The following is a 24,683-nucleotide window of genomic DNA, read 5'->3' on the forward strand; positions in this document are numbered from 1 at the left end:
AGGTATATGTTAGTTGTTATTGGCATTTACTAAATTAAAAATCCCTTAAAAGGGAAATTGACACAGGATTTTTTTTTCAGTGTTCTGACTATTCATACTTAATGCCCTCATGTTGTTTTGATTTGCTTGGCTACCCTAAAGATTTTTTTCTTCCTTTCTCTCTTCCAGGGTAGCTTGAGAAGTAGCCATCAGATATCTCCTCAGGAATTCCTTGGAGAACTGAAGTCAGGGGTGATGGATGAACGACTGTTTGCTTGTCTGGACTCATTACGAGTGTCCCTCACTAGCAACCCTGTCAGGTACAGTACAAGATTAGGGCAATGGGGATTAACTTGCTCTTTTACGCTTAATGGCATTTACTTTTGTCTCTTTTTTAAATTCTTTTTGTAAGTAATGCACAATAGTTAATTCAGTTTTCTCTAAGTAATGTTAACACTTAATCAACAAAGAGGATGCTCCACTTTTCAGTACAGGCTAGTAGTTAATATAGTTCATAATGGGGGTTGGCAGGATGTCATATAGGTCAACCTCTCTGAAATCTAATTCATTCCAATTCTCTCTCTGTCTGAAGTTGGGGATTAACAAAATTGTTTCACATCATCATAAACTGCCTGAACCACAAACATGTATTCTTTTTAACACTTAGCCACATCCTGTTGCCACATACCATGACACATACATAAAGATACATTATTCATTTGAATACAGTGAGCAAATTACACAATTGATGTGATGGATTCATAGTTTGAGTATGGGAATTGCTAATTAATCGGTTTCTGCAGCTTGCATACACTGCACAAAGCGTTAAGAGACAACTCTGTCTGTTGGGAAGTTAAGCACAGACTCTCCAGCCTAGACTGGTTGTTCCATTATCACCCTGACTGTCATAAAGATTTTATAACAGCAACTGGATACAGCCTGCCCATGTATCAGTTTTGTAAGCACTGGTGGATCGCGAATGTCAATTTGTCAGAAAGAAGGTTGCTGCTCTGGCTGCACGTCAAATGCGATGTCCAGATGATAGGAAAATGTGAACAACCCAGTCCAAATGTAAAGTCAGTTGAGATGTGAAAAATCAGCTGGGCTGTGCCTCCTTTTACTGTGAAAGTGGGAATATTTAACAGGTGCTGCTCTTCCTCTCAGACAAACTAATTAAAGTTAAGGATAAACATTTAATGGTGTTTTCCATTACACTATAACTTTAACCACAGAGTTATATGTTGTATAAGTGTAGTAGATTAATATAACGTCATGCAGCTGTCATAACAGGTGTCATAATCAGGGGACATCAATAGCATTGATGACCACGAAATATAATAGTGGTTCTCTTTATACACAATAATAACAGAAGGAGCCAGGAAAACATACACATACAGTTTCAGATAAAAAAACAAAAAACATGCACATCATGTGTAGTATCTAAAAAAAAAACTTTTTAAAAAAAAATAGTGCATTGCCCATAGGAAGCATTTCTTCCTATAGAAAAGTGGGCGGTTAAGTAGCTTTTTCATGGATGGCCAAATGAGGTTGTGTTTGAAGGTGGGACGTCAGGGATATAATTGGCTGTTTTTGACTACTTTTGATTTTACCATTATATTTCACCTTAAAAACTATTTACCTTGCCTTGTTTGGTGTCATTATTTTCAGCACAACCTCACATGTGTGACTGTACAGTTATTTTTTCATTTTGACATATTGTATTAATGGACCTAAAATCACAAAATAACAAAATCAGAGTAGGGAAAAGTTAGATTTTTTACTGTGAAAACCACAAATATGTTTAATGAACCAATTGCATTAGTTATAATGCAAATATAAATTGTTGTTTGCTAAATTTGTGCATAAGTTTTTGAAATTTACAAAGTTATTTGTAACTATTTACATTTAAATGCAGGCAATGCCTCAGGCTCCTCAGCTCAATGAAGAGCTGCACTGCCTGCTCCACATTCAGCAGTCTCCTCATTGTTTTGACTCACAACACAAAAAACTGACTACACTACACACTAAACACACTACACTAAACACTATATAACATACTAGCTATACACTCCAAACACGCTATATGTCACAAATCTCTCAACTCTCAAAACTCGCCATCTCTGTTGCTGTCTGCATCAACACCGGCGTCCCTCACACAACTTCCTGTTCCTCAGCAACCAAACTTGCTGCTTGCGGACACTTTCGTGACAAAAGCCCGTTTTTACTGTTTCTTCCTGCACCAGACACAAAGCAAACGTGACGGCAATGTTCGCGAAAAAAGCGTGGCGGACATTATTTACCCTAAGTCTGGTTTTGGACGTGCCGGTGTGTCCAGTCCGTCGACTCGGGAGGTGGGCTGTGTGGGTGGGCTAGCAGCTAGCTACACACGAACATCCACAGATTCCGATTCCACTTTGTTGTCCTTGCGTATCTGGATCTCCTCAGACCGGAACAGACTAGGTCCAGACTCGTTTAGTCTCATTAATCCACAACAGTCAGTCTAGATGCACAGAACGGGTCCGAACCGCCGGCAAAATCCCGGTCCAGCTCGCGCCGCTGCAGGTATAAATGCAGGCTTGTTTCTTAACCCCTTAAGGAACACCGTTTCAACATAGGAACACCCTTGTGTTTGGACGGAAACCAAAACCTGTGTCAGTATGTCATAGAATCACACTTACACTTCTAAACTTGAGGGTGTTACCTTTCCAATGGTACCAAGCACATCCCTGAGTCTCAAACTATGTGGGAGCTGTCATGCTTTTAATTTCGGTATATCATTTTGGAAAAAGAACCTTAAAATGGGGGCGTTCATTAAGAGGTTAAGATGTGTCGTGGGCTTGAGCTCTGCAGTGATTGGCTCTGGTGCGCACGTGGCTATGGTGTGCAGTGATTGGCTCTGGTGCTCACGTGGCTATGGTGGCTACGGTTGACAATGCTAGCGGAATTGGTAAAGCATTTATGAAATTATTTATTAAGGGTATCATTGCAGTCCAAACAAATCCAACGTCGCACACCCTTAAACCACGCAGCAGCCATGTTGTAAGTCTCAGGTCAGTCTGATCCTGATCCGCAGAGATATTTGAGGAACACACACACACACACAGACAGACACACAGACAGACAGAGATTCCTTGCTTTTATAGAGAGATATTAATGATATCTATTGTACAGAATAGAATCAGCATATAGCATTGTAGTTTGCTTTACTTAATGCTAGCAATTTTCACTCAGTGGGTGTGTTCAATTGACACAAGAGTATGATATACAGGGCCTATGTATGATCAAACTAAAACATTAAATCCTTTAATTTTGATTGGTTACTAGGCTAATGCAAAGGTTTTCAAAGGAATTGCACCTGTGAGAGGCAACATTTACACTGAAGTCTCCTCTCAGGACAGTTGTCTGCACAAGGACCGTTTTCAGATTGATACTAGATTTGAAGCAAAAACCACCCTGAACCAACACAAGTCTTCAAAAAACATTTCAGAAAGGCAGAGACAGGAGATAAGTATCGACTGTAAGATACTCTTGATTGCACTTTTTGAGAAGCTGTTGACACTAGCGTATCACCTAGAAATGAGAAGCATTGGCCCAAGACGCATAGGCAAGGCAAGGCAAGGCAAGTTTATTTTTATAGCAAAATTCAGACACAAGAGAACTAAAATGAGACTGTAATGTTGAACTAGCTGTTGTTGCTAAACATGCAGATTGGACAGTGTTTGATAATACCTTTAAGAAGTTTAGGGAGTTTTGTACCTCAACTGCTTTAAAGTCAGGGATCGGATCAAGTGGTCACCCTGCTGTAAGAGACAATGGGACAAAACCATCAGACGAGTGTGGAATATGGTAAATATTCTACTCTTCCTATGTCATGGACCATTCATGGAGGATGTTTCACCAACAATCGACTGTGGAGAATCAGAGGGATAAGTCTCTGGTGGCTCAAAGGGGCATTGTTGACCATGTCAGGTTTGTTTGGGGCATAATAAAGGTTGAGATCACCAAAGAGCTATAACTCTTAGCTGTAGGAGCCAGGTACTGTAGGTACTGTGCTAACTGGATGAAGGAGGAGAAAAAGAAAGAGCAGCATGCTGTTGACCTGAAGAGAAAGGCCTTCACAGATGAGCTTGATGATTTGAAAAAGAAGAAGGCTAGGATGGAGGCTGACATTTGCGCCCCTTAAGAAATCTGTGGATTAATACGCTGAGAAAGCAGAAGCTACATGCAAGCTGACCTTCATCGTCACATCCAGCAATTTCAGCTGAATGGCTGAAAAGAAATGAAAGGCCTGGAAAGGGAAAGATGTTTTCTGCAAATGTTCCATTACATTATAGGAGGCACAGATGGCTTAAAAACCCCTGTATTCGATAGAAAACGGGTTCCTAACTGCTTGACACTGCTGCCTTCTAAAATGTGCTGATATGTGTCAGTGTTACTTGATAAAATGCATTTTACCACTTGTTTATTACTTATCTTTCAGATATCATTGTCTCTTACTGATTTGTCAGTCTTAGATAATTCTTTATCCTTTGATCAAACCATATAGATTGTAATGGATTTTTATTTTCTTTACCTTTTTGTTATGCCCCAAACAAACCTGACATGGTCAACAATGCCCCTTTGAGCCACCAGAGACTTATCCCTCGGATTCTCCACAGTCAATTGCTGGTGAAACATCCGCTATGAATGGTATACTGTATGCCTTAATTCTTTTTTCAAGACATTGCACAGAATGTGTGGTCATGGACATTAGCAGAGACACTATTGAAATGAATTGATGAACCCTGACTGAAGATCACAATACGTCTTTACACTCTACACAATGTCTTTTTTGGGTAAATAGTTCTGTCATGCTGTTCACAGCTAATTGAGGATGACTATGGTCTTGCATCATCTTAAAAATTCTCACCTTGTGTTTTATGCCTGATATATTGCTGTTTGCAACGTGTTGTGCTTTTGAACCAGAAGCTGTTGTATACACTAGTGACCAACATCATTTTTTATATGAGATAAAAGTTTTAAAACTCCACTTAGATCACAGGAGTTTGAAAATTCTGACAAATTTAAATTGTGTTTAAACAGAAAATTATTTTTTGCTGATTATCCACCTTGGAATACATTCTCAAATTAGAACAGAGAATAGCATTACATTCAACATTGCATTATCTTATTGAACATCTCTACGATGCAAGTATGCATCACATGGTACTCTTTCACAGTCATAACCAGTTCAACTTTAGTGAATAAAAATGTTTTAATATTGTGTGAGTTTATACAGGTGTTTATGTTGTTAACACAGCATACATTGACTCTCTCAAAACAATGACCTTAATGCTATTAAGCCTTGACATGGCTAAGAAATCCATCCTACTGCCAGGCTCATCTTTTTGAGTTCACTGTGAATAGCACGTATGCCCAGCACTGCTCTATCGCACCTACTTGCACAGTATAGTGCATCAGTGATGGCACATATACTGTACGTAGCAGTCAAAGAAGAGGGACTCAATAATGTTTCCTAGAACCTGTTGAGCACTCCGACTCTGTCAAGAGAACCAAGAGAAAACTGGAGTTGAGAGCATTTAATCATGATGAACTGAGTCACGCCTAGTTTTTGATTAGAATGATTGAGATTTTGAAAAAATGTACAAATTACACTGACTTTCATAACTTGAATTAGGCAAAAAAAATAAGTGTTGATTTTGTTAATTGTGAATATGATGAGATGTTAGTCATTTACGTTTTCTGATGGTGAAGATTAGACATTTAGTGGATATCAGTAAGTAACTATGACTGGATCTGATCAGTGTGGTCATTGTACCTCATTTGGTTGGATCTGATGAGTACATTAACTGTCTTGACTCATGGCAGTTGAAACAGTGACGTCAAGAGTAACAGACTGTGCCCACCTACTGCAATTTTTGGGATCCCACATGTGTGACATTGAGGAAAATGTGGCCTTAAGGTACTGACTGTTAGCCATGTCAGCCCTAATAAAACAGTCACGCTCAAGTATAATGACAAAGTTTGTCTTAACCATAAATCTATCTTGGCTAGAAACAGTCAGCCTACAGTGCTAACCACTAGCTTTCTAATAGCCCCATTACAATCCTGAGTTGTGGAATTGATTTGGCAGTAAAGGTATTTTGTCTACCACTGTTTTTGGATGCTGATCACTGTCACTTTCTTGGCACTGTTATAGCAAACCATCCATCCAACCAGTCTGATATCAAGCAGTTGCATTCTGCTAGTATAGGCTGACAGACTTATATGCTCTCTCATCAGTTCTGTTTAGCAGAGCAGACTGACTTAGAGGTAATTTGGTACTTCCTGCAGTTCCAAAGTGTCACACTGTGACGCTTACCTCTGACCCCTGTATACCTTACCTACCACAGCTACTCCAGCTCGCTCTCTCTTTTTGTGAAAAGAGGCCACTGTATTGGCCCATAGGAACAGCAAGGCTACAGGATGTAATTGCATAAAATGGATTTGATAAATGGATCTGACAAACAAGTGGAAATTGGTATTTGATATCATATTAAAACTGACCTTCAGATCTAGGACCCCAGATTCTTTTTCAGTTAAGCTAGGGTAAAGTTTAGCCTCCCTCTTCCCTACACAATTTTTTAATAAACCTTGGGTGCTCTTCCTGTCTCTCAAGCACGTACCACCCATGTACTACCCACACAGATTCAAGATTACCTAATATAATCATACTTAATGTATTGTCACAAGTTCAAAATATACACATAAATGCATTTGCTCTTTCTTATTAGGGAATTCTACACACAGTGGCTGCTCTTTTACACTTGTATAACTTAATGCAATCCAATACAACAGCTTCTCATGAATTGTACGTTTTTCAAAAATTATGTTCAGATTAGATTAACCCTGACATGTATGGATGGATATCTTCCTAAACTGCTATTGTTGCAAATCCTTATTATAATACCTCAGCTCTATTTCACAACCCTTTTCAAAGCACACAATAAAAACTTGCTTTGCACAATTTCACACCGTTTTTTAGAAATGCGTAGTTTCTACAAGCACCGTCAGTCAGTTCTCCCTGAATTAAATCACCTCCTCCTGTTTTTATTTTAGATGTCCCACATTGCTGTGACTTCCGTCTTCTCCTTCTCTCTTTCCCTGGAGAATGCTTCTGCAGTCAGTTAACTTGCTATGCTCAGGACAACATTTTAAATATATTTTTTTTCAATGTGTGCCTTATAACTGCTTAAGCAGAGTGCAACACTGTGCTGCACTGCCAGGGAACCTTGGAGGCATTCTCCTGAGACTCAGTTAAAGTCAAGCTACCTTAGCTGTGAAGTTAGCCAGATAAGGTGCCTCATTTTTCTCTTTGATTTATGACTGTTTTTGTTTCCCAGGGAATGGGATGATGAATTTGTTTTCCTTATTTTTTTTAATGCTCTCTCCCTTGGTCTGTTTCGGGGTGTCTTTTTTGAGATGATAGCCCTCAGTCGAATATTGCTGTACTTCTTTTTCATCTGCTGATGGTGTGGCGTGATTACAGAATGCCTCTGAGATAATGAAGTAATAATTAATCACTGTTTGTTGCATTGCATAAAATAAAAATAGTTTGCAGTATCCTAAACACATCTTGGTAGACCAATAAAATAGAATAATTTTTCGAAAAGTCATATAGGTATTTTAGGTAATGTTCAAATAAGGGTGAAATACTGTAAGTATTGATTTGAACGCTGCTACCAGAATCATACTTCTGTACACTGTCGACATTTATACGGTAGCAGCTAATTGCATGTTTGCATAACTGGAAATAACTACCAAAATTGGAACAAATGCTCCATGCCATGCGCCAATCAAGATGGCTGTAATTATTTCCACAATTGCCCCAGTTCAGACCTTGAAAAATATTTTGGAGGGAATATATAATAAATTAAAAAAAATTTCTGGCATGAATATTCCAGCTCTGAAATCTTAATTTTTTAACACAGAGAAGCCTGAACTCTGGAGAGGCTAAAAAGAACCCCTCTACAATATTTCAGCTATTGACATACCTACAACGTTGCCTTTGGCGACAGTCACCATTTGTAGCTGGGGGAAGACATACCAAGCAACAAAACTTTTGCTGCAGCTCTGAAAGCTGCTTCTGTAGCTCTGTGATCTACTTTGTGACCTATGTAAACATCAGTGGACCCTGGGCCATGCAGCGCTTTGATACTTCACTCTGTTCTGTGTCCTATCTGTATAATTCCAAAATGATTGCAACATTAAGAGGTAGCAGCCAGAGATAAAGCAAAGAAAAGCAGTGGGAAGTGCTTTCAGATCATTTTTGCAAAACACAGCTCCAAATGCTGATGACAAGTTTCTCATTTGGGATGTGGGAGTGGTGCCAGATGTTAGGAGCTAATGAAGCCCAAGGACTTCGAGAGCATGCTAGATTAGCAAACTAAATTTAAAATACTAATTACTGTGGTGTCTAGACAGACAGCGTGTCAAATGCAAACAATGTAATGGTACAAGGATAGAGAAACAGGTCACTTTATGAATGTAACCACTGATTCTTCTTTGAAAGTTATTATCATTTACATTTATTTATTTCATCAACACGGATGCTGCTGTTTTACTAAAATTGTATTCATTTATCTACAAGAAACATTTCAGCCTTAATCGTATTGTTTTCTTAAGTATGAATCTAGATTACACTGCAATACACTGATAAACCCAGTAATGACAAGGAAGAAACAATTATCAGATAACTGACAGGCCATATTATTAAAAACAAAAGTCTCAATTCTGTCAGTGCTCACCACTTTACATTCAAAACATTAAAGGGATATTCCGGTGTAAGTTTAATCCATGGTCTAACACACCGTGACACCGAGTAAGACCCCCCTTCGAGAGATCAAGTTTGCAGTCTGCTAGTTTACGAAGTTTCAGCAACCTCAGAAATGACCACACGATAACAATACATTGCAGTATATGCCTCCAAGATGAAACCACCATCAAAAAGCCACAAATAATGCTCAGAACAGCACCAAACTTCAGCAACAGTACAAATGGAGTATCAGCACATAATTCGAGGCATCAGATCTCCACTAGCTTAGCCGGATTGCTATTGTAGGGAGAACACAGCTCACCACTCTCCTGCAGCAGCTTCCTGTTGTGGGGAAGTCCTTGAGAGTAGATTACCGAGTGCGATTAGAAATGCTCAATTTAATTCTTTTCCCTGTCCTCTCTTGATAGAAACTGTTATAAACTGGTAGGTAAGACCCATATGAACTTTGATTGCATGTCCGTAGAGTAATAATCATACATTTTCATCCTTGCTGCGGAACTCTACTGCACTCAGTAATCGACTTGCAGGGCTACAGGAAGCTGTTGCAGGAGAGTTGTGAGTTGTGTTCACTTTACAATAGTAATCAGGCTAAACTAGCGGAGGTTTGATGCCTCGAACTATGTGCTGAGGCCCTATTTGTACTGTTATCCTGCGGTCATTTCTGAGGTTGCTATACTGCCGTCTGCAAACTTGATCTCTCGAGGAGGGGTCTTGCTTGGTGTCACGGTGTGTTAGACCATGGATTAAACTTACACCAGAATATCCCTTTAAGCGCTTTATAATAATATTTTAAAATGTTACATGGGTGTCTTTTTAAATCAAAGCACAAGTAAGCTGTCTCTGTGGAGTTAAAGGATTTAAGGCACCAAAGGATGCTAACTTACTTGATTTACTTAAGCTTCAGTAACCTTCTGCAGTGCCATTCAGGCTATTACCTGGCTGCAGTGTTGCATTTGTCTTTAAGGTAAAAAATAAAGCAACATTTTTACCTTCCAACAGTATGGAACAGTACAAATTTGAAAGCACTACCAGTGCTGATATATTGAGTGACTGCACTCAAATCAAACATGCCTAAATCTTCAACATTTTCCACAGAAAGGTCTCTTTGGTGAAGGAAAACAGAGCAAACAAAATAAGAATCTATCATTTGTTAGAGGTCCCAAAAAACTAAAATGTTGTTTGCTACTTTTCTTTCCTTTCCCAACAATCTAACGACAGATAAAATAAACCTGTGTACACGCATCTTCCTACAACCCCCATACTCCTTTTCAAGAAATTAAATTCAGATAACAGCTTCCAATTTCATGTTGTCACCTTGAGAATTTCTGTAGATTTGATGCTGGGAGGCATGCAGCTTGGTGATTAGAACAGTACAAAAACTGAATGCTAATGTTGAAAGATGTTATTCAGTTTCAATCAGAAGGGAGGTGCAGTCGCTCACAATCTCAATCACACTGTCTTCGCCTCCATTTTATGCATACATAAAGGTGTCTGACTAAAATTCACAATCCAGTATGTAACACAGTTGTTTTTGTTTAATCTGTGTTCCTTATTTGAATCACATGTAAGATGTTCTATTCTTTAAAAAAAGTCCCTGCTCAATCTCCAATTACCCATCATCAATTTTAAATGAACACCTTGGATCTCTAGTATATGATTTGTCAATGCCAAGGAACAATCACATAATTTTTATCTTTATTTCTGTCCCTTTTTGATTGTATCCAACAATTCCTTTCATAAGGTTATGATGAAATGTTATGCTGTTCAGCAATATAACACTCACCCCTAATTCTTCATCTGTTTTTAAGTATAAGTTTAACAATCATTGTAATCTGATAGTATAAAGACTAAAGGATTGTGTATATGAATGCCCTGTTTTTCTGTCTGTCACACAACATTTGGATCAACAGAAAGCCCAGTAGCACAAGCCAGAATTCAAGCCAAATACAACCTCCTACCTGCCTCAAGTAGTCATTTAGAAGGTTAATGAATATGATGAAAAGAAGGGCTGAGGAATATTAAAACTGAATTTTTTTTTTCTTCTTTCTTTTCTTTCAACATTTTTTTTGTTTTGTTTTTGTGGTGAAGGATTTTCACTGATTTGTCTTCTGGAAGCTGGATATTGGATTGAAAAAATGCCCAATTATCATAGCTAAGCATTCAGTTGAAATTGATGTTAAGACACCTGTAGCAACACCCCCATCTGTTTCTCCCACTCAACGATTGCTAATATGTGATTAACATGTGATATTTTATTGTAGAGCAGGGATTACTTTTCGTTTGTCTGTCTTTGTAGACATAATTTATTTTTCAAGTAATGGTTCCCCACTTTATCAATACCAATATGGAAACTGATCTGTTTTTATAATAGCAAGAAATCTGACATGTTAATTTTATGTTTACAAAAGCATTTATTCAAAAAGGGACACATTCTTTTCTTCTTCTTTTTTTTTAAGTGAGAGCACTGTTTACAGTGGCTGGGCAAATTTGTTTGAAATAAATGCATTAAAATAAGTGCAATGCTTTTTATAATTTCTTTGTAATTTGAAGTTTGTTTTAGAGAAGGGAAAAAAAATTGAGTGAAATCATAAATCAAGTTTGGTGTGAAAAAATCAGAGATTCAATTTTAAGGCCATATTGCCCAGCCCTACTTTCATAATTCATTCATAGTCCGGGAATCAAGATTGAGTCTGCATCCCATTACAAATATCTAAGAATTGTGTGAGATGATCATCTCTCATTATAGCTACACATGGGAAACTGGTGAAAAAACTGAAGTGTTTTGGAATTGCTTTATGATTTTACAAATCAAGTCTTGCTTTTCCCCTCATGACCAAAAGGAGAATATTCACTGTGAGCTTTATGTCATAACTAGACTGTGGTGAAGTTGTGTGCATGTGTCATGTGTCTCAGACTGGATACACAATGGATGCTCTGCTCGAGTTGGATGGAGTGTCCTGTCCTGTCCTATCGTGCATTCAACCATATTCTTATTCACAAGGTTCTTCTTTGTCTGCTTCCATCCCACTTACAGAAGTAGATCTTTTAAAAATATACAGGAAGTTATTGTCATCGCTCTCAGGACTTTTTTCCACTAACTCTACCTAAAGTCTTAGTAGCATCAGTAGCAACACTGCTCTGTCTACTTGGAATCAGCTAGAGAATTGTCCGAATCTTTAGGCGTCACTGGATGCATATATAGTGATTCTAAACCATGTGGAAGACAGGACATCTGGCTGTGGATGTTTTGAATATTGATGAAAGTTTTGATATTTAATGAGTCAGCAATCAGTTTTTTGTCTTTTCGCTTTTCTTGTTTGCTTCATGTCTGCAACCACAGAACTGTGCTGCTGCCTCTCGTGGGCAGATTTTTAATCTCAGTGAAACTTCACTTCATGGTTCAATAAAGGTTAAGCAAATACTGAACATCAGAAATGTACTGAATGAATTTTGTGGACATGCCTATATTGTGGCTTAAGTGCAAGTAACTGTAATTGCAGCAATGAAATGCCAAACACATTTGACAAAGGTTAAGCAAAGTGACACCATAATACTGTAATACTATAAAAGTTAACTTCTTAACTGTAAAATGATAATGACAATTTTTAATGTGATAAATAAAAAACAAACAAACACCCAAACTGAAACATCAGTGTTTTTATTGTCCTTAAAAAATCAGTATTGGTCAGGCTATACAAAATAGAATATATATAGATTACTAGAGCTTTACTGTGTCTGAACATGCTTCCCATTTGCTGTTTCACTCTAGGTTTTTCTTATCAGGCATGCAATCCTGTGTTTACACTTTTTCTGGCTTAAAGTTTCCACAGTGGTCTATGTGATAAAAGTGTTGCTGTCAGTTGTTGGTCTTACACTGTTGTGATATTGATTTAATGTTTGTTGTTTCAGTTGGGTGCAGAGCTTCGGACATGAGGGTCTTGGACTGCTGCTGGACATTTTGGAAAGGTTGCTGTTCAAGAAACAGTAAGTTTACACAGGCATTCATGTTTATTCCTGCATACCTACAGCATCTAGGAATTTGTGTATTCATACAATGAATACTAACAAATAACAAGTAATCAGAAATATTGGCAATTTCCACCTTGTTAAGTCATTTTGACAACATTCTGTTATTTATGTTTGTCAGTGTATTTGCCAGTCAAAAGATCACATTAGTGTTCAAATTGATTTCTATCATTAACACCTTTCTTGCAGTTGCCGTCTACTAACCTTCCTTCATCTGTAAATGAAAATTGTGTTCTTCAAGCTGTACATTATAGATTAACTACCCCTCATTACTCTTTTATCCATAGGCAAGAGAGGATTGACAAAAAGAACCAACATAAAGTTGTCCAGTGTCTCAAAGCGATCATGAACAATAAGGTAATGACAAAAAATTTTTCTATGATCAAACCCATTGGATAATTTTTCCTAAATTTTGGTTGTACAGTCAAAAGAAAAAACAACTATTCAATGTACTCATCTGTTTATAGCTGGAATTTCTTTGTGTCTGTGGACATAATAGCCCAACAAAACTTTATTCAGAGTGTTTGTGATGTAATGAACTTTCATTAAAGAGCCAGTATCATGGTGGGTGTGTCTTATACTATCCCTGTGTAAATGTTAATAGGAAATGTATCCCACAATGACAGTTTTGTCCTTTTACCCTTTGGGAAAAAAGTCTATTTTAAATAACTTCCAGTATTTTGACTTGAGTCTGTTCTTCAAGGGTAATTTTGTCCCATCCACATCAACATCTGGTGTTTTTGTGCAGTTACTAAATAAGGCACCTGGGATTTCAATCACAAAGGGCATATGACCAGTGGAGGAGCTGCACAGCATCACAACAATACGGCGCTAATGAAAGGGAGGCTAACTAATGTCCTGATGCAATATGGATGGCAATGTGTGACACATTTGCACAGATCCGAAGTTCCTGCCCCTCAAAAAAGTCCTCTGGAGTTGGTACTTTCTGCTAAGGAATTATAGGAGAGAGAGGCTGTGAATAAGATAGAGTGTAAGGGTGTATATATAAGGTAAAGTTATTGAGAGAGGGAGTGATTGTTTTAGTGTTGTAATGTACTAATGCACAAATTAATAACCATCAGTCACAAAAGGGTGTGTCTGTTTCTGTGTTGATTTGCTGTGTGTGAATACTGTATCTCAAAGAAAGTTGTAATTTTTGAATATATCTATCTGTTGAACATTTACTTTTTTCTGATGCATTGCTAATGCAACAGGATCCTTGAAAATAGACTTTTAGTTAGACATTTAGTTCCTGGGTTGAGTTCTTGAATCTCTTTAGCTCCTGGGACTATTTGCTCCAGTTAGGCTATACCACAGTTTGTGTAGTGGATATTAAGATGGCCATTTAACACAAATGTGGGTTACAAAGATAAAGTACCCAAGCAAAAGAATCAAAATGGTATTTTGAAGAAACATTACAAGTAGGGCAGGACAGTACACCAAAAATTAACTAAGCCTGACGTTGCTGTAAAAATTTTCTTCATGCAAGCTGTCATGTATAGCATTAATGTAATGTAAGTGCAATGAATCACTGTCAGTATTTTTTCCCCCCAAAGAATGTATGTATTTTTGTAACTCATTTTGTTATTATTTTATTAGATTGTGTAATTTGTCAAAGGTAACGACAAAATTTAGCAAAACAATGTATTAAATTGTGATAAATTGTTTCCACTTCAGGTCAATAGAAAATAATATGGAATTATCGTCCAAGCTGAAGCACTTGTGGATCTAAATTTGTTCCGTTGAAGTAGCTTTTTTTCACAGTGCTTCAGGTTTTTCTCTTTGTGTGCTGTTAGTCTACAGAAGCAATAGAGAAAAAAAAAGATCTTGCCACATGGAGCTAAAACCCAGCGGAGACAGATATACAGCCGCTCTGGCACAAAGTGTGCTGTAAGGTCTCATGTAATCCTGCGTCTCAACAGGCGCCAGACGCCAGCATTTACCCGTAGGCCTCTCTGTCAGCGCAGACCTTTCCCTGGCTAGAGAGGCATCTTGGGATGGAATGTACCCACAATGCCAAGAAGACAGGTGTTCACTGCCAGCTGTCAGTGCAGCTTTTCTTTTTGCTGCCTTTCTGCGTCAAGTCACAAAGTTGCGTGCTTGGTATTGTCTGTCACCAATGGCATGACAATGAAATTCAAAAAGACACTCAGAAGCCCCCTTTGAACAATGTAATGGGATCAAGAAAATCTCATCAAACTAGGTTTAATGTGTTTGCTTTTGCTTTGTAAACGCTGACTTTGGTTTTGGTCAGTAGTATTTAAACTGTCCAAAATTTTCCTGTTTCAAAAAATAGATCAAAAATGTGTGTTTTGAGTTGAGATAGATCAACAACTATGCTCTACCACTGTCAATTATTGTTTTGAGTGTTAAGAGAAGAATGACACAGGAAATTCAGCGATAACATTTTTTATGATGACAAAAGTACAGAAGTATGTTGGATTACTGCGCTCTTGTCATGAAGTGCCATTTGTGAAGCCATTGATTGTAAAAATAGTTAAGATGGGAAGTCAAGTTGAAGATGGGGAATGTTTCTTACATAGTCAGCATAACATTTACACTCTTCAGATACAAGGACATCTGTTTAACGTAGCTTGGCTTGCTGGCTGTCTCTTCAAATTTATAAGGCCCACATTGAACAGGCAAAAACTATAATTCGCATGCTCAGTAATGCTTGGTGTTTCTACCAAAGCATTTTTTATAAAAATCCATAACGCAATAAAAGTGAGAAAAACAAAAAACAAAATCACTTTTTGACACCTTTCTTGGTAAAATAAGTCCTTTCATTTCTTAACAAAGACTGAATTAATTTTTATGTATTGTTCTTACTGGATATATTCTTTTCTAACAAAATCAGACATTGATTTATTATCTTTGTAAAAAAGCACAACCAATAGACTGAATTCTCTTTGTTAAGCAATAATTACAGCTCTGAATGTTGCTGAAACTATTCTTAATTGGACAAAGCAGTTATCACACCCTAGGATTGCATACAACATATATATATATATTTTTATTTTCTTGTATTGAATCTTCTTGAAAGATTTTTTTGTCAATGCTGGCTTCAGTGTCTAGCCTAAATTAAAGCCCACAGAGTGTAATTTTTCTAAATCAGTTAATAATTACTTTGCCATTCAGTCACATTTTCACATGACATTGTATTCTTGTTGTTGCAATTATGCAGAATTACAGCATATTTGGCTTTGTGTTTTCTGCAGTATGGCTTGGATCGAATCCTGGGGGAGGAAAAAAGTCTTGCACTACTGGCGCGAGCCATTGATCCCACCCAGTCTGGCATGATGACTGATGTGGTAAAACTGCTGTCAGCCATCTGCATTGTGGGAGAAGAGAACACGTACGTTGTGGCTTCATTGATTCATCAACATACTGTATGAACTGAAAGTATTACTGCTTTTCAAAGTTTGAAAGATGATTTTGTAATTATTTTTTTGTTTACAAAATGGAAAAAAGACTTAAGTTATGACTGTCCTTTCAAAATTATGATCCAGCTGATGATCCCCCTTTATTCCTTTTCAATTAACATTGAACAGCATTCATGGTGAAAAGCATCAAAAGCATAAAACAGCCAAAAGGCTGAACTTCTATGATACCTCTAAATTTTATATTTGAGAAAGGGAAAATAACACCCGCGATGCAGTCTTTTGTGAAAGCCAAAGTCACTCCCAACATAATGTATGCCAATGCTGCTTGGTGTAGACAAGGTGTTATTTTTGTTTTGGTATGCAGAAAACATTGACAGGGAAAATGAGCTGAGATATTTTGATTAACTGCTCTTCTAAGTTAGATAGTATAAGAGTTATTTTAAGAGTCATTTAAAAAAGTAGTACAGTTTGCATTTTCAGGTACAAGATATAACAATATGTCAAGTGAGTCTTTAATTACAATTGAAATGAATGAATTATTCATCATACCTTTTAGCAATTTGAAATCACAATCCTACACAATCCACAAGCCTTAAATCTTAAGCCAAATTGACAAGGATACAACCATGTATAGAGTGGAATAAGAGAGAGCTCAAGGTCAAAATACCTTTAAATGAACCATACCTTTTAATTTTTTGTGAATAGTGTCCTTATGCATTCCATGTTCTCATTTAGTTTGGAAAAGGTCCTCGAAGCCATCACCACAGCAGGGGAATGGCGAGCCACAGAGAGATTCAGTCCCATTGTGCAGGGACTACGAGATCGCTCAGTTCAATTACAAGTAAGTGCGAAGTACATGTAGAGCATTGTTGTTTCCTTCACATTTCTCTGAAATGACATATGAATAGCTGTGGGAAGATTACCATTCCAGAATATCACAGCCACACTGTGCTCAGGGTTTCCACTATATGTCTGATGTTGTTTTCTGAAGATTTCTTTTGTTATACTCTTGTTCTAAATCAAAGCCGGTGTTATTGTAGATTTGTATCATAGTATTGTAGATTCCAAATCCCGTCAAAATGCAAAATTGTATTGTATTTATCAGATGATTTTATTATTCAGTGCCTAGAGTTTATTAACTCTCTCAAGTAAATTGGTTCACACAGTGGTGTGGGTTTAGTGTTAAGGTGCATTTTAAAGATCTTAGACCTTTTACAATTTGCAGACATTACCATAACCATAGTGTATTGGTGTTAGCTGTTCTATTAGGATAAAGGTCTTCCAGGATTTAGTATTGTATGTACTCAAGTTTACTGATAATAGTGTTGAACCAGGATTATGTCATTGTACAAGAAAAGAAAGTCGAGGAAAAAAAAACAATGAGAACACAATATAGCAAAACAAAAAAAACCTTACATCAATAGATTACAGACTTCTCTAACCTATACATAAAGAATAATTTCCTAAACTAGAGTAAATATAATGTAAACTTGTAATCCTTTCCAATCTACTTTTCAGTTTCAGAGGTTTCTACCTGCCTGTGCACACTACCCATTTTATCATCTGAATCACTGGCTTTACATTTAATCCCTCTATTTCAGATGTAATACCTTCCCCTGATATAGATACACTTGAGATATACATGGGCTCATTTATACAGAGACAGCATTGGTTTGTGTCACAGGAATGTACTTTGTGATTAAAGTATGTTGTCAGCATTTTTAATTGGTATCTGAAGGACTATAAAGAGAGTGATTATCCATCCAATACCTACCACATGCACGCACCAACACACTGTCATGGACGACCATTTGCTTCTTCGGTCATTCAGTATTTTACGTGCAATGACCAATGCTAAACCTAATTTAAAGATGATATCTTTTTTCCCCCCTGGAGAACTATCTCTAGCATTTGCCTTCAGTTTGCTGTAACTACCTTGGACATGTGCAAACCTGTAGGGACTCATTGTATAGAAGTGAGGTAAGGAGGCAAAGAAGCTTGCAATGAAAACCAGAATTTCCTTCAAATAGAGAGCATTTAAAACATGAAACTCAACCATGGCTCTTCAAACATTGCACTTTGTACCAAAAAGTTTTAAAGGACTTTGTTGTTTTTATTGATGCTTTCATATTGTTTTTCAATTCCTTATACACAGCTCAGTTTCCTTTTAACCCCATGCATTATTAAAGCACAGATCCTGCTATTCTAAGTATGGCATTATTTGGCCGAAGGCTTTCTGTCCTACTTGACTACATTTATACGTGGTCTCCCTTGGCAGCCTTTCGCCTAGGGTAAGTATACATTTAGACAATGACTTTAAATAGACACGTGGAGCACCGAGAGAGGTTGTGGTGTATTTGTAATAGATCTAATGTAATTATGCAGAATACAGAGATGAGGCTAATGAAGATGGTTGAATATACACAAACAAATCATTTAAATGTATGATAATCTGAAATCAAATAACCAACTTAAAATCCTAACATAGCATCACTGATGGGACGTTTTACTGATAGTATGTAAAGCATTGCAGGGATTTGTCTTGCTCCCCCATTGATTACGTACCAAAGAATATGTGGAAGGTTGGAAATAATTCAGAGAACTGTCAAGTTGTTTTATGTTAATGATAATAATTTAATAATATTACATAATATACTTTTAAACATTGTTTTAAATGGTACTTAAAGACTGATAAAAATGGACAAAAGTGCCCTGACAGAAACAAGAATGTGCTATCAAATTGTCAATGAACCTCAAAACATCTCAATATCCTTCCTGGGCTCGAGCATTGCCATACCCTCTTTTCACACATGAGTGGATTGCTTTACTGATCAATAATTGATTTTTCTGTCCGTGTTTGCCCGGCTGGTTGAAGAGTCACAAGATGCAGCGGTCCCTCTGCAGTAAACCAAACTCAGAGGGGAGTGAAAAACAGCTTCCAAAAGAGCGAGTTTGTCCTTAAATTGACTGTTAGTTTTGTGTGTATGGGTCTGCAGTTGTTGCATTAATATTAAAATCAGCCCCCCTAGTTGGTGACTGGAGAAAATAGACATGCATTAGTTATGGTCCTCTGCTTCCAAGGGACATAACTCATTTAGAATGCATGCCGGCATGCTTTTCATCAACTTCTGGAAGAAGTCTGTCGTCTTTTTCTGTGGCTCTCTCTCACTTTTCTCTCTCCCCCATCTCTCTCTCTCTGTTCTGTGTACCCTTTCTGTTGCAGGTGGCATGCATGCAGCTCATCAATGCACTAGTAACATCTCCTGATGAGCTGGACTTCAGGCTACACATCAGAAATGAATTTATGCGCTGTGGCTTGAAAGAGATATTGCCGGTAAGCACAACATAAAAAAAAAACACGCACGCACGCACACACACACACACACACACACACACACACACACACACACACACACACACACACACACACACAGATACATGATATGAACTCACACTTACCTTGTATTAATATTCAAATGAGTTGTCCACTTCACTGAAAAATTGTAGATTTGCTCTACAATCTTTGCCAGCACCCAGAAACCAATAAAGATTCTAGTGCCTGGGCTAATAATCTTCCAACTGGCTTTTATACCATCTACCTAACATGTTCATCGGTTGTAAACAATGTCGCCGTAGCTGCCAAGAAAACAAAACAAATAGATTAAAGTGAGTAGCCCGTCCCCTCACCTGTTTATCATGATGAGTAATGCCGTTTAGAATCTTGTCTTTACTCGAGATTCCCTTTTGGCGCTGATGTACTGAAGTAGAGGCTTTCAAGCCATTCATGCTGGTTTATTTAATTCTTTATCTCTTTGAATCTGCTTTACCTTTTGTTCTTCCCTACCTTAATCCATCTGTAGCAACTGGCAACCATCAGAAATGAGGCCCTTGACATTCAGCTAAAGGTATTCGAGGAGCACAAAGAAGAGGACATGATAGAGTTTTCTCATAGGCTGGAGGATATCAAGAGCGAACTGGAATATCCTTTTCATGATTACTGACGGAAAGAATGTAACTTCAAGGACGATTTCAGTGTCTGTTTATTGTAAAAGGTGGCTACTATACATGGAATCAAGGTGGGTTATACCAAAAAAGTTCATTAATTTCTTTTATTATTTCAGTAGCTCCTCCTTTTATGTGAACATTTGAGTCCTTGACTTTCTGCACTGATGCGGGGGATGTGTTCAGTATTGTGCAGAGCATGGTGAAGGACAGCAGTGCAGAACCCTATTTCCTCTCTATACTGCAGCACCTGATGCTTATACGCAATGACTACTTGGTCAGGTAACAGTCAGCAACACCCACCCACACACACACACATGCGCACACACAAAAATTCAACTTACTTTACTTTAGATGCAAGCATTTTTCTTTTTTACTTTCCATTTACTTGATTCATTATATTCTTACCTCATTTAATCTCTAAACAATTCTCTTCATTATCTGTCCTATTTACTTCATAAACAAGTCAGAAGTGTCAGAGGTGTATGTCAGTGAAACTTGTGTACGTCTGTGTGATAATAATACTGAAGCTGAATACACACAGGAGTCTAAGGACCCTTTGAACAGAGGTAATGATGTACCCTGGTGAAGAGCTTATGTTTTGTGAAGGTCCCACTCCTTCTGCCTTAAACAACCTCAATGACATTGGCTAACAAAGAGAATGCTGTCTCTTTCATCACCAAGCCATCTATAGCAACCATTGCTCCGGAGTATTTCTCATCTCCTATTAATGGCACTTTTCAAAGGCTTATTTTATGTTGGTTCACCCGCAGCTTGGTGTGAGTTAAACCCTGGCTTGATCAAAAGATGGACCTCTAATCTGAAGAATATGAAATGCAATCACCTGCCGTTTTCCCCCCCGCCCAAAAACAACACAAGAAGTGTCTGACTTTGAATGATTTTCTTCAACTGAAATAATCATGACATCTTAACGTCACTGTTTCTTATGGCTGCTAACATTGGTGCCATTTATTTTATAAGCATTAGTAGGAGCATGAAAATATTTACTGTACACACAGACCACCCACCACTCACCCCTGTGTTTAATTCTCACAAACCAGGGCATGTCTAGACTACACAATCTTTTCTATTTATCCTCTTTGCAGATAACCACATAAATTACAGTCACATTTATACTTACTTATAATTTCTGCCTGATTCGATAATTCAGTGTTCTAGTTATTTTCTGACTGCTGGGCTTGGTCCATTGTAGTTTTTTCGGTTTTTTTTCTTTTTCTTCATAAACACACGTGAGGACTTTCATCCTTATTAGGGTAACCCCAGAAACAACACTTGTGTCAAAACTGTGTCTTATTTTTTTAAAATGTGATAATTATAAAAATGTGTAAATTAACGGCATCAATCACTGCGTTCCCTTCATCCTCATACCATACGTTGTACTAGCTCTTCATGTTGTATTTGAGCTAGTTTTTTAGAATACATTAGCTCCCCTCTAGTTTTTCTTAGGCAATTCTGTGCCACTGATGTCATTCATTTTCAACATTGAAACATGAGGCATCATATCTCTGTGTGATCCCATTTATGCACTGCATCTTTCAATACTGACTGGTGTTGAGGTCTTAAGCTATTTATTTCTTGGTATCCCTGATGTAAAGAATATATAGTCTTCTGTTCCACAGGGGTCCCAATGTCACAGAGTAATGAAAGGATCACCAGCAGCTTGACTGACAAGATGCCTTATTTCGTGTGATTGTTCAAATCCAAAATTATAACAATGATTCCAACATGCAGCTCGTCTTTAAGCATTTTAGACATGCTATTCATCACCTCAGATCTAGTCACAGGATTGTTTTAGGAAGTGGTACAAGGCAGTGTCCCTTATTCATGGCTGTTCAAAAGTTTCAAAGTATTAGTTAATCATTAGGTGTAGAAGGGTTATGGACCCTGGCATTGTTGTAAGATAATGAGCAGATCCAACAGACTCATTCCCTTTATCCTGTAGTGCACTGTAGCTCCCAGCTTTGCTAGTCATCTGTTGCTGCATTATAATATCTACTTTTTCTTATTGTGGCATGCCCTTGGTTATTCTGTGATCATTGCCTTCAATAGAGGCATTATAAACAATTCAACTGCAATTACTCAGCAACTGTTAATAGGCTGGTGTGTGTTCAACATTGTTAAGAATAATCAAAATTATGATTTTGTTCAGGTGTGAGTGGTGTATAAATGGTTATTTTAAGCTGTAGTAGTTGTACAGAAATCAGATGACCCTTGACTTGTACATCATTAGCATGTGCTTCATGTTGGGCATATTCCAGTCCCCAAAATCAAGACAATTAGATTTTCTATGCATCATCAATTTAAGTTTTCATGGTGAAAAAAAATCTATCCATACCAAAGCCTAAAAAAATATCCCAGAAGTAAAATATGCTTTTTTTAATGGAACACATACTCCCTTTTATATGTTTACTGACAATAAAGTTACTGCCCCTCTTGTGTTCAGCCACATAATTCTTATTTTGTTAAAAGTAAATTTTTTCTGCTGTCTTCTTTCCCTTACTTTTTATCGTTATGTCCATCCGTTTTCTTCTAAATGACTGTAAATTATGTGGTGTTACAGAAATATGTGCACATTTCTAGATGGACCTGATTCTCATTTCAACAGCAGTTATGTTGAAATTCCAACTGTTGTGTGAACATTAGGCCCATTTGTGTGACCCTCCTGTAGTGTTAAAAGATCCACTATGCTTAAGGCCCCCTGCCTTAAGAGACAGGAGCTAAAACAGAGCATTTCAGATAGAGGGGGAATAAAGTGCCGCAGCACTGGGCAGTATGAGAACATTTTATCTTTTTTTTTGTGTACTAAAGCATGTATACCTGTTCGAATAGTGAAGCCAAAATAATATAATGAACCTAAAAATTAGCATAATACAGAATGTCTCCTTTGAAATCACTGACTCTGAAGTTCATTAGTTACACAAGCATAACTATAGAAGTTGTTTTGGTATGCCACATAACCATTTGACATTTCAGCTCCTCTCACACCTAAATCTGTCCAGATAGGAGCTCTTGAACAAACACACACAACCGTTTAAAAGTATGTAATTGATTTGAATAAAATTATGTATATCTTTGCCACTGTCTAACTTTCTTTTCTGACTCAATTGACTCTCAGGCCTCAGTACTTCAAGATCATTGAGGAGTGTGTGTCTCAAATTGTGCTCCACCGCAGTGGCACTGACCCAGACTTCAGTTACCGCAAGCGCCTGGATGTGGACTTCAGCCACCTCTTAGGCATGTCACTCACTTTCGGACATTTTTTTTTTTTACATTACACGAATATTGATAATACCTAAATGATCATCATTCTTTTTTTTGTGTTTGTTTGATTTCAGAGGTGTGTGTAGATAAAGCTCGAAGTGATGAGAATGAACTGAGAGCATCAGAACTGGCACAGAAGGCAAGTAGAGCCAAAAAAATCTTTCTAACCTGGCCAAACAGAACTCTAGAAGGCTTTCTGGCATTTACACTAATTAGTTGTATAAAAAAACATCTCTTGCGATAATGAAACATTAACCATGTGAAGTAAAAAAAAACACGGACTGTGTTATAAAGACCATAATGCAAGATCATAGCTGTAAGAGGCAAACATGCAATAGATAGATAGATTTACTTTAATGATCCCAGACTGGGAAATTATTTTGTACACAATAAACAATACACAATAAATGTGCTTCCATCACTTAGCAGAAAATGACATCATTTTTAATGTGTTTTGACATTTTGCTGTAAAAAAGTAAACAGTCTGGTGGCCTTACAATACTCAAAATCCCATACTGCAAACAAGGAAAACATTTTTGATATATAAGGTAAATAGAACTAGTTGTCAGTAAATATGTCCTAGATTTTTCAGTGAGAACTTTGATGTAAAAAACATCCAACATCAAAGTAGATGAATAATAAAATGTGAAATGTGTGAAGTCAAATGGATTGGCTGCAGTGATTAATTGACGTCAGTGATTCAGGTTGTAGATCCTGATTAGAAGGATAGGCTCACTGATTGGCAAGTGTATATGGTACTTAAGGGGTTTAATAAAGGATAAGATATTTGACAGAAGCTTAAAAATCAATTGCTAAATGAAGGCCATATCAATGTTGATTGTGTGAGATACTGTAATTATATCATTAGAGTTAAACAGGTTTTAATGAATACGTTTTTTTTTTAATTCCTAGTTGCATTGATTTGATATCACTGTGTGCCTGTGTGAGTAATTTGGACATGTGTTTGTTTAAAGTTTGACGAGGAGTTTCTAAGCAGACAGGAGGCACAAACTCAGCTTCTTAAGTGTGAAGAGAAAATAGCTGAACTCCAAGCAGAGCTACAAGCCTTCAGGTCCCAGGTACATTACCTTTTCATATTTGTTTTCAATGTCAGTGTTTGTAAATTGTGTAAGTTCTTTGGGGGAAGTGGGGAAACGCTATCTGTGACTACTCAACAAAACCCACTAAATCTAGCA

At 37.4% G+C, this 24,683-nt stretch overlaps 1 protein-coding gene across 5 annotated transcripts in view; it reads left to right on the forward strand.

Annotated features, from left to right (window-relative positions):
* Positions 1 to 24,683, forward strand: part of LOC115580635 (protein diaphanous homolog 3) — a 190,001-nt gene that overhangs the window by 17,083 nt on the left and 148,235 nt on the right. For all 5 annotated transcript variants that reach the window (XM_030415179.1, XM_030415183.1, XM_030415184.1 and 2 more), the window contains 11 exons: positions 169 to 299; positions 12,704 to 12,778; positions 13,108 to 13,177; positions 16,039 to 16,175; positions 16,939 to 17,044; positions 19,427 to 19,537; positions 20,064 to 20,182; positions 20,371 to 20,487; positions 23,342 to 23,460; positions 23,562 to 23,626; positions 24,462 to 24,566. In XM_030415179.1, coding sequence (XP_030271039.1) covers positions 169 to 299; positions 12,704 to 12,778; positions 13,108 to 13,177; positions 16,039 to 16,175; positions 16,939 to 17,044; positions 19,427 to 19,537; positions 20,064 to 20,182; positions 20,371 to 20,487; positions 23,342 to 23,460; positions 23,562 to 23,626; positions 24,462 to 24,566 — 1,155 coding nt within the window. The remainder of the gene's footprint in view (positions 1 to 168; positions 300 to 12,703; positions 12,779 to 13,107; positions 13,178 to 16,038; positions 16,176 to 16,938; positions 17,045 to 19,426; positions 19,538 to 20,063; positions 20,183 to 20,370; positions 20,488 to 23,341; positions 23,461 to 23,561; positions 23,627 to 24,461; positions 24,567 to 24,683) is intronic.

The sequence above is a fragment of the Sparus aurata genome, chromosome 4 (assembly GCF_900880675.1).
Source record: "Sparus aurata chromosome 4, fSpaAur1.1, whole genome shotgun sequence".
Lineage (NCBI taxonomy): Eukaryota > Metazoa > Chordata > Actinopteri > Spariformes > Sparidae > Sparus > Sparus aurata.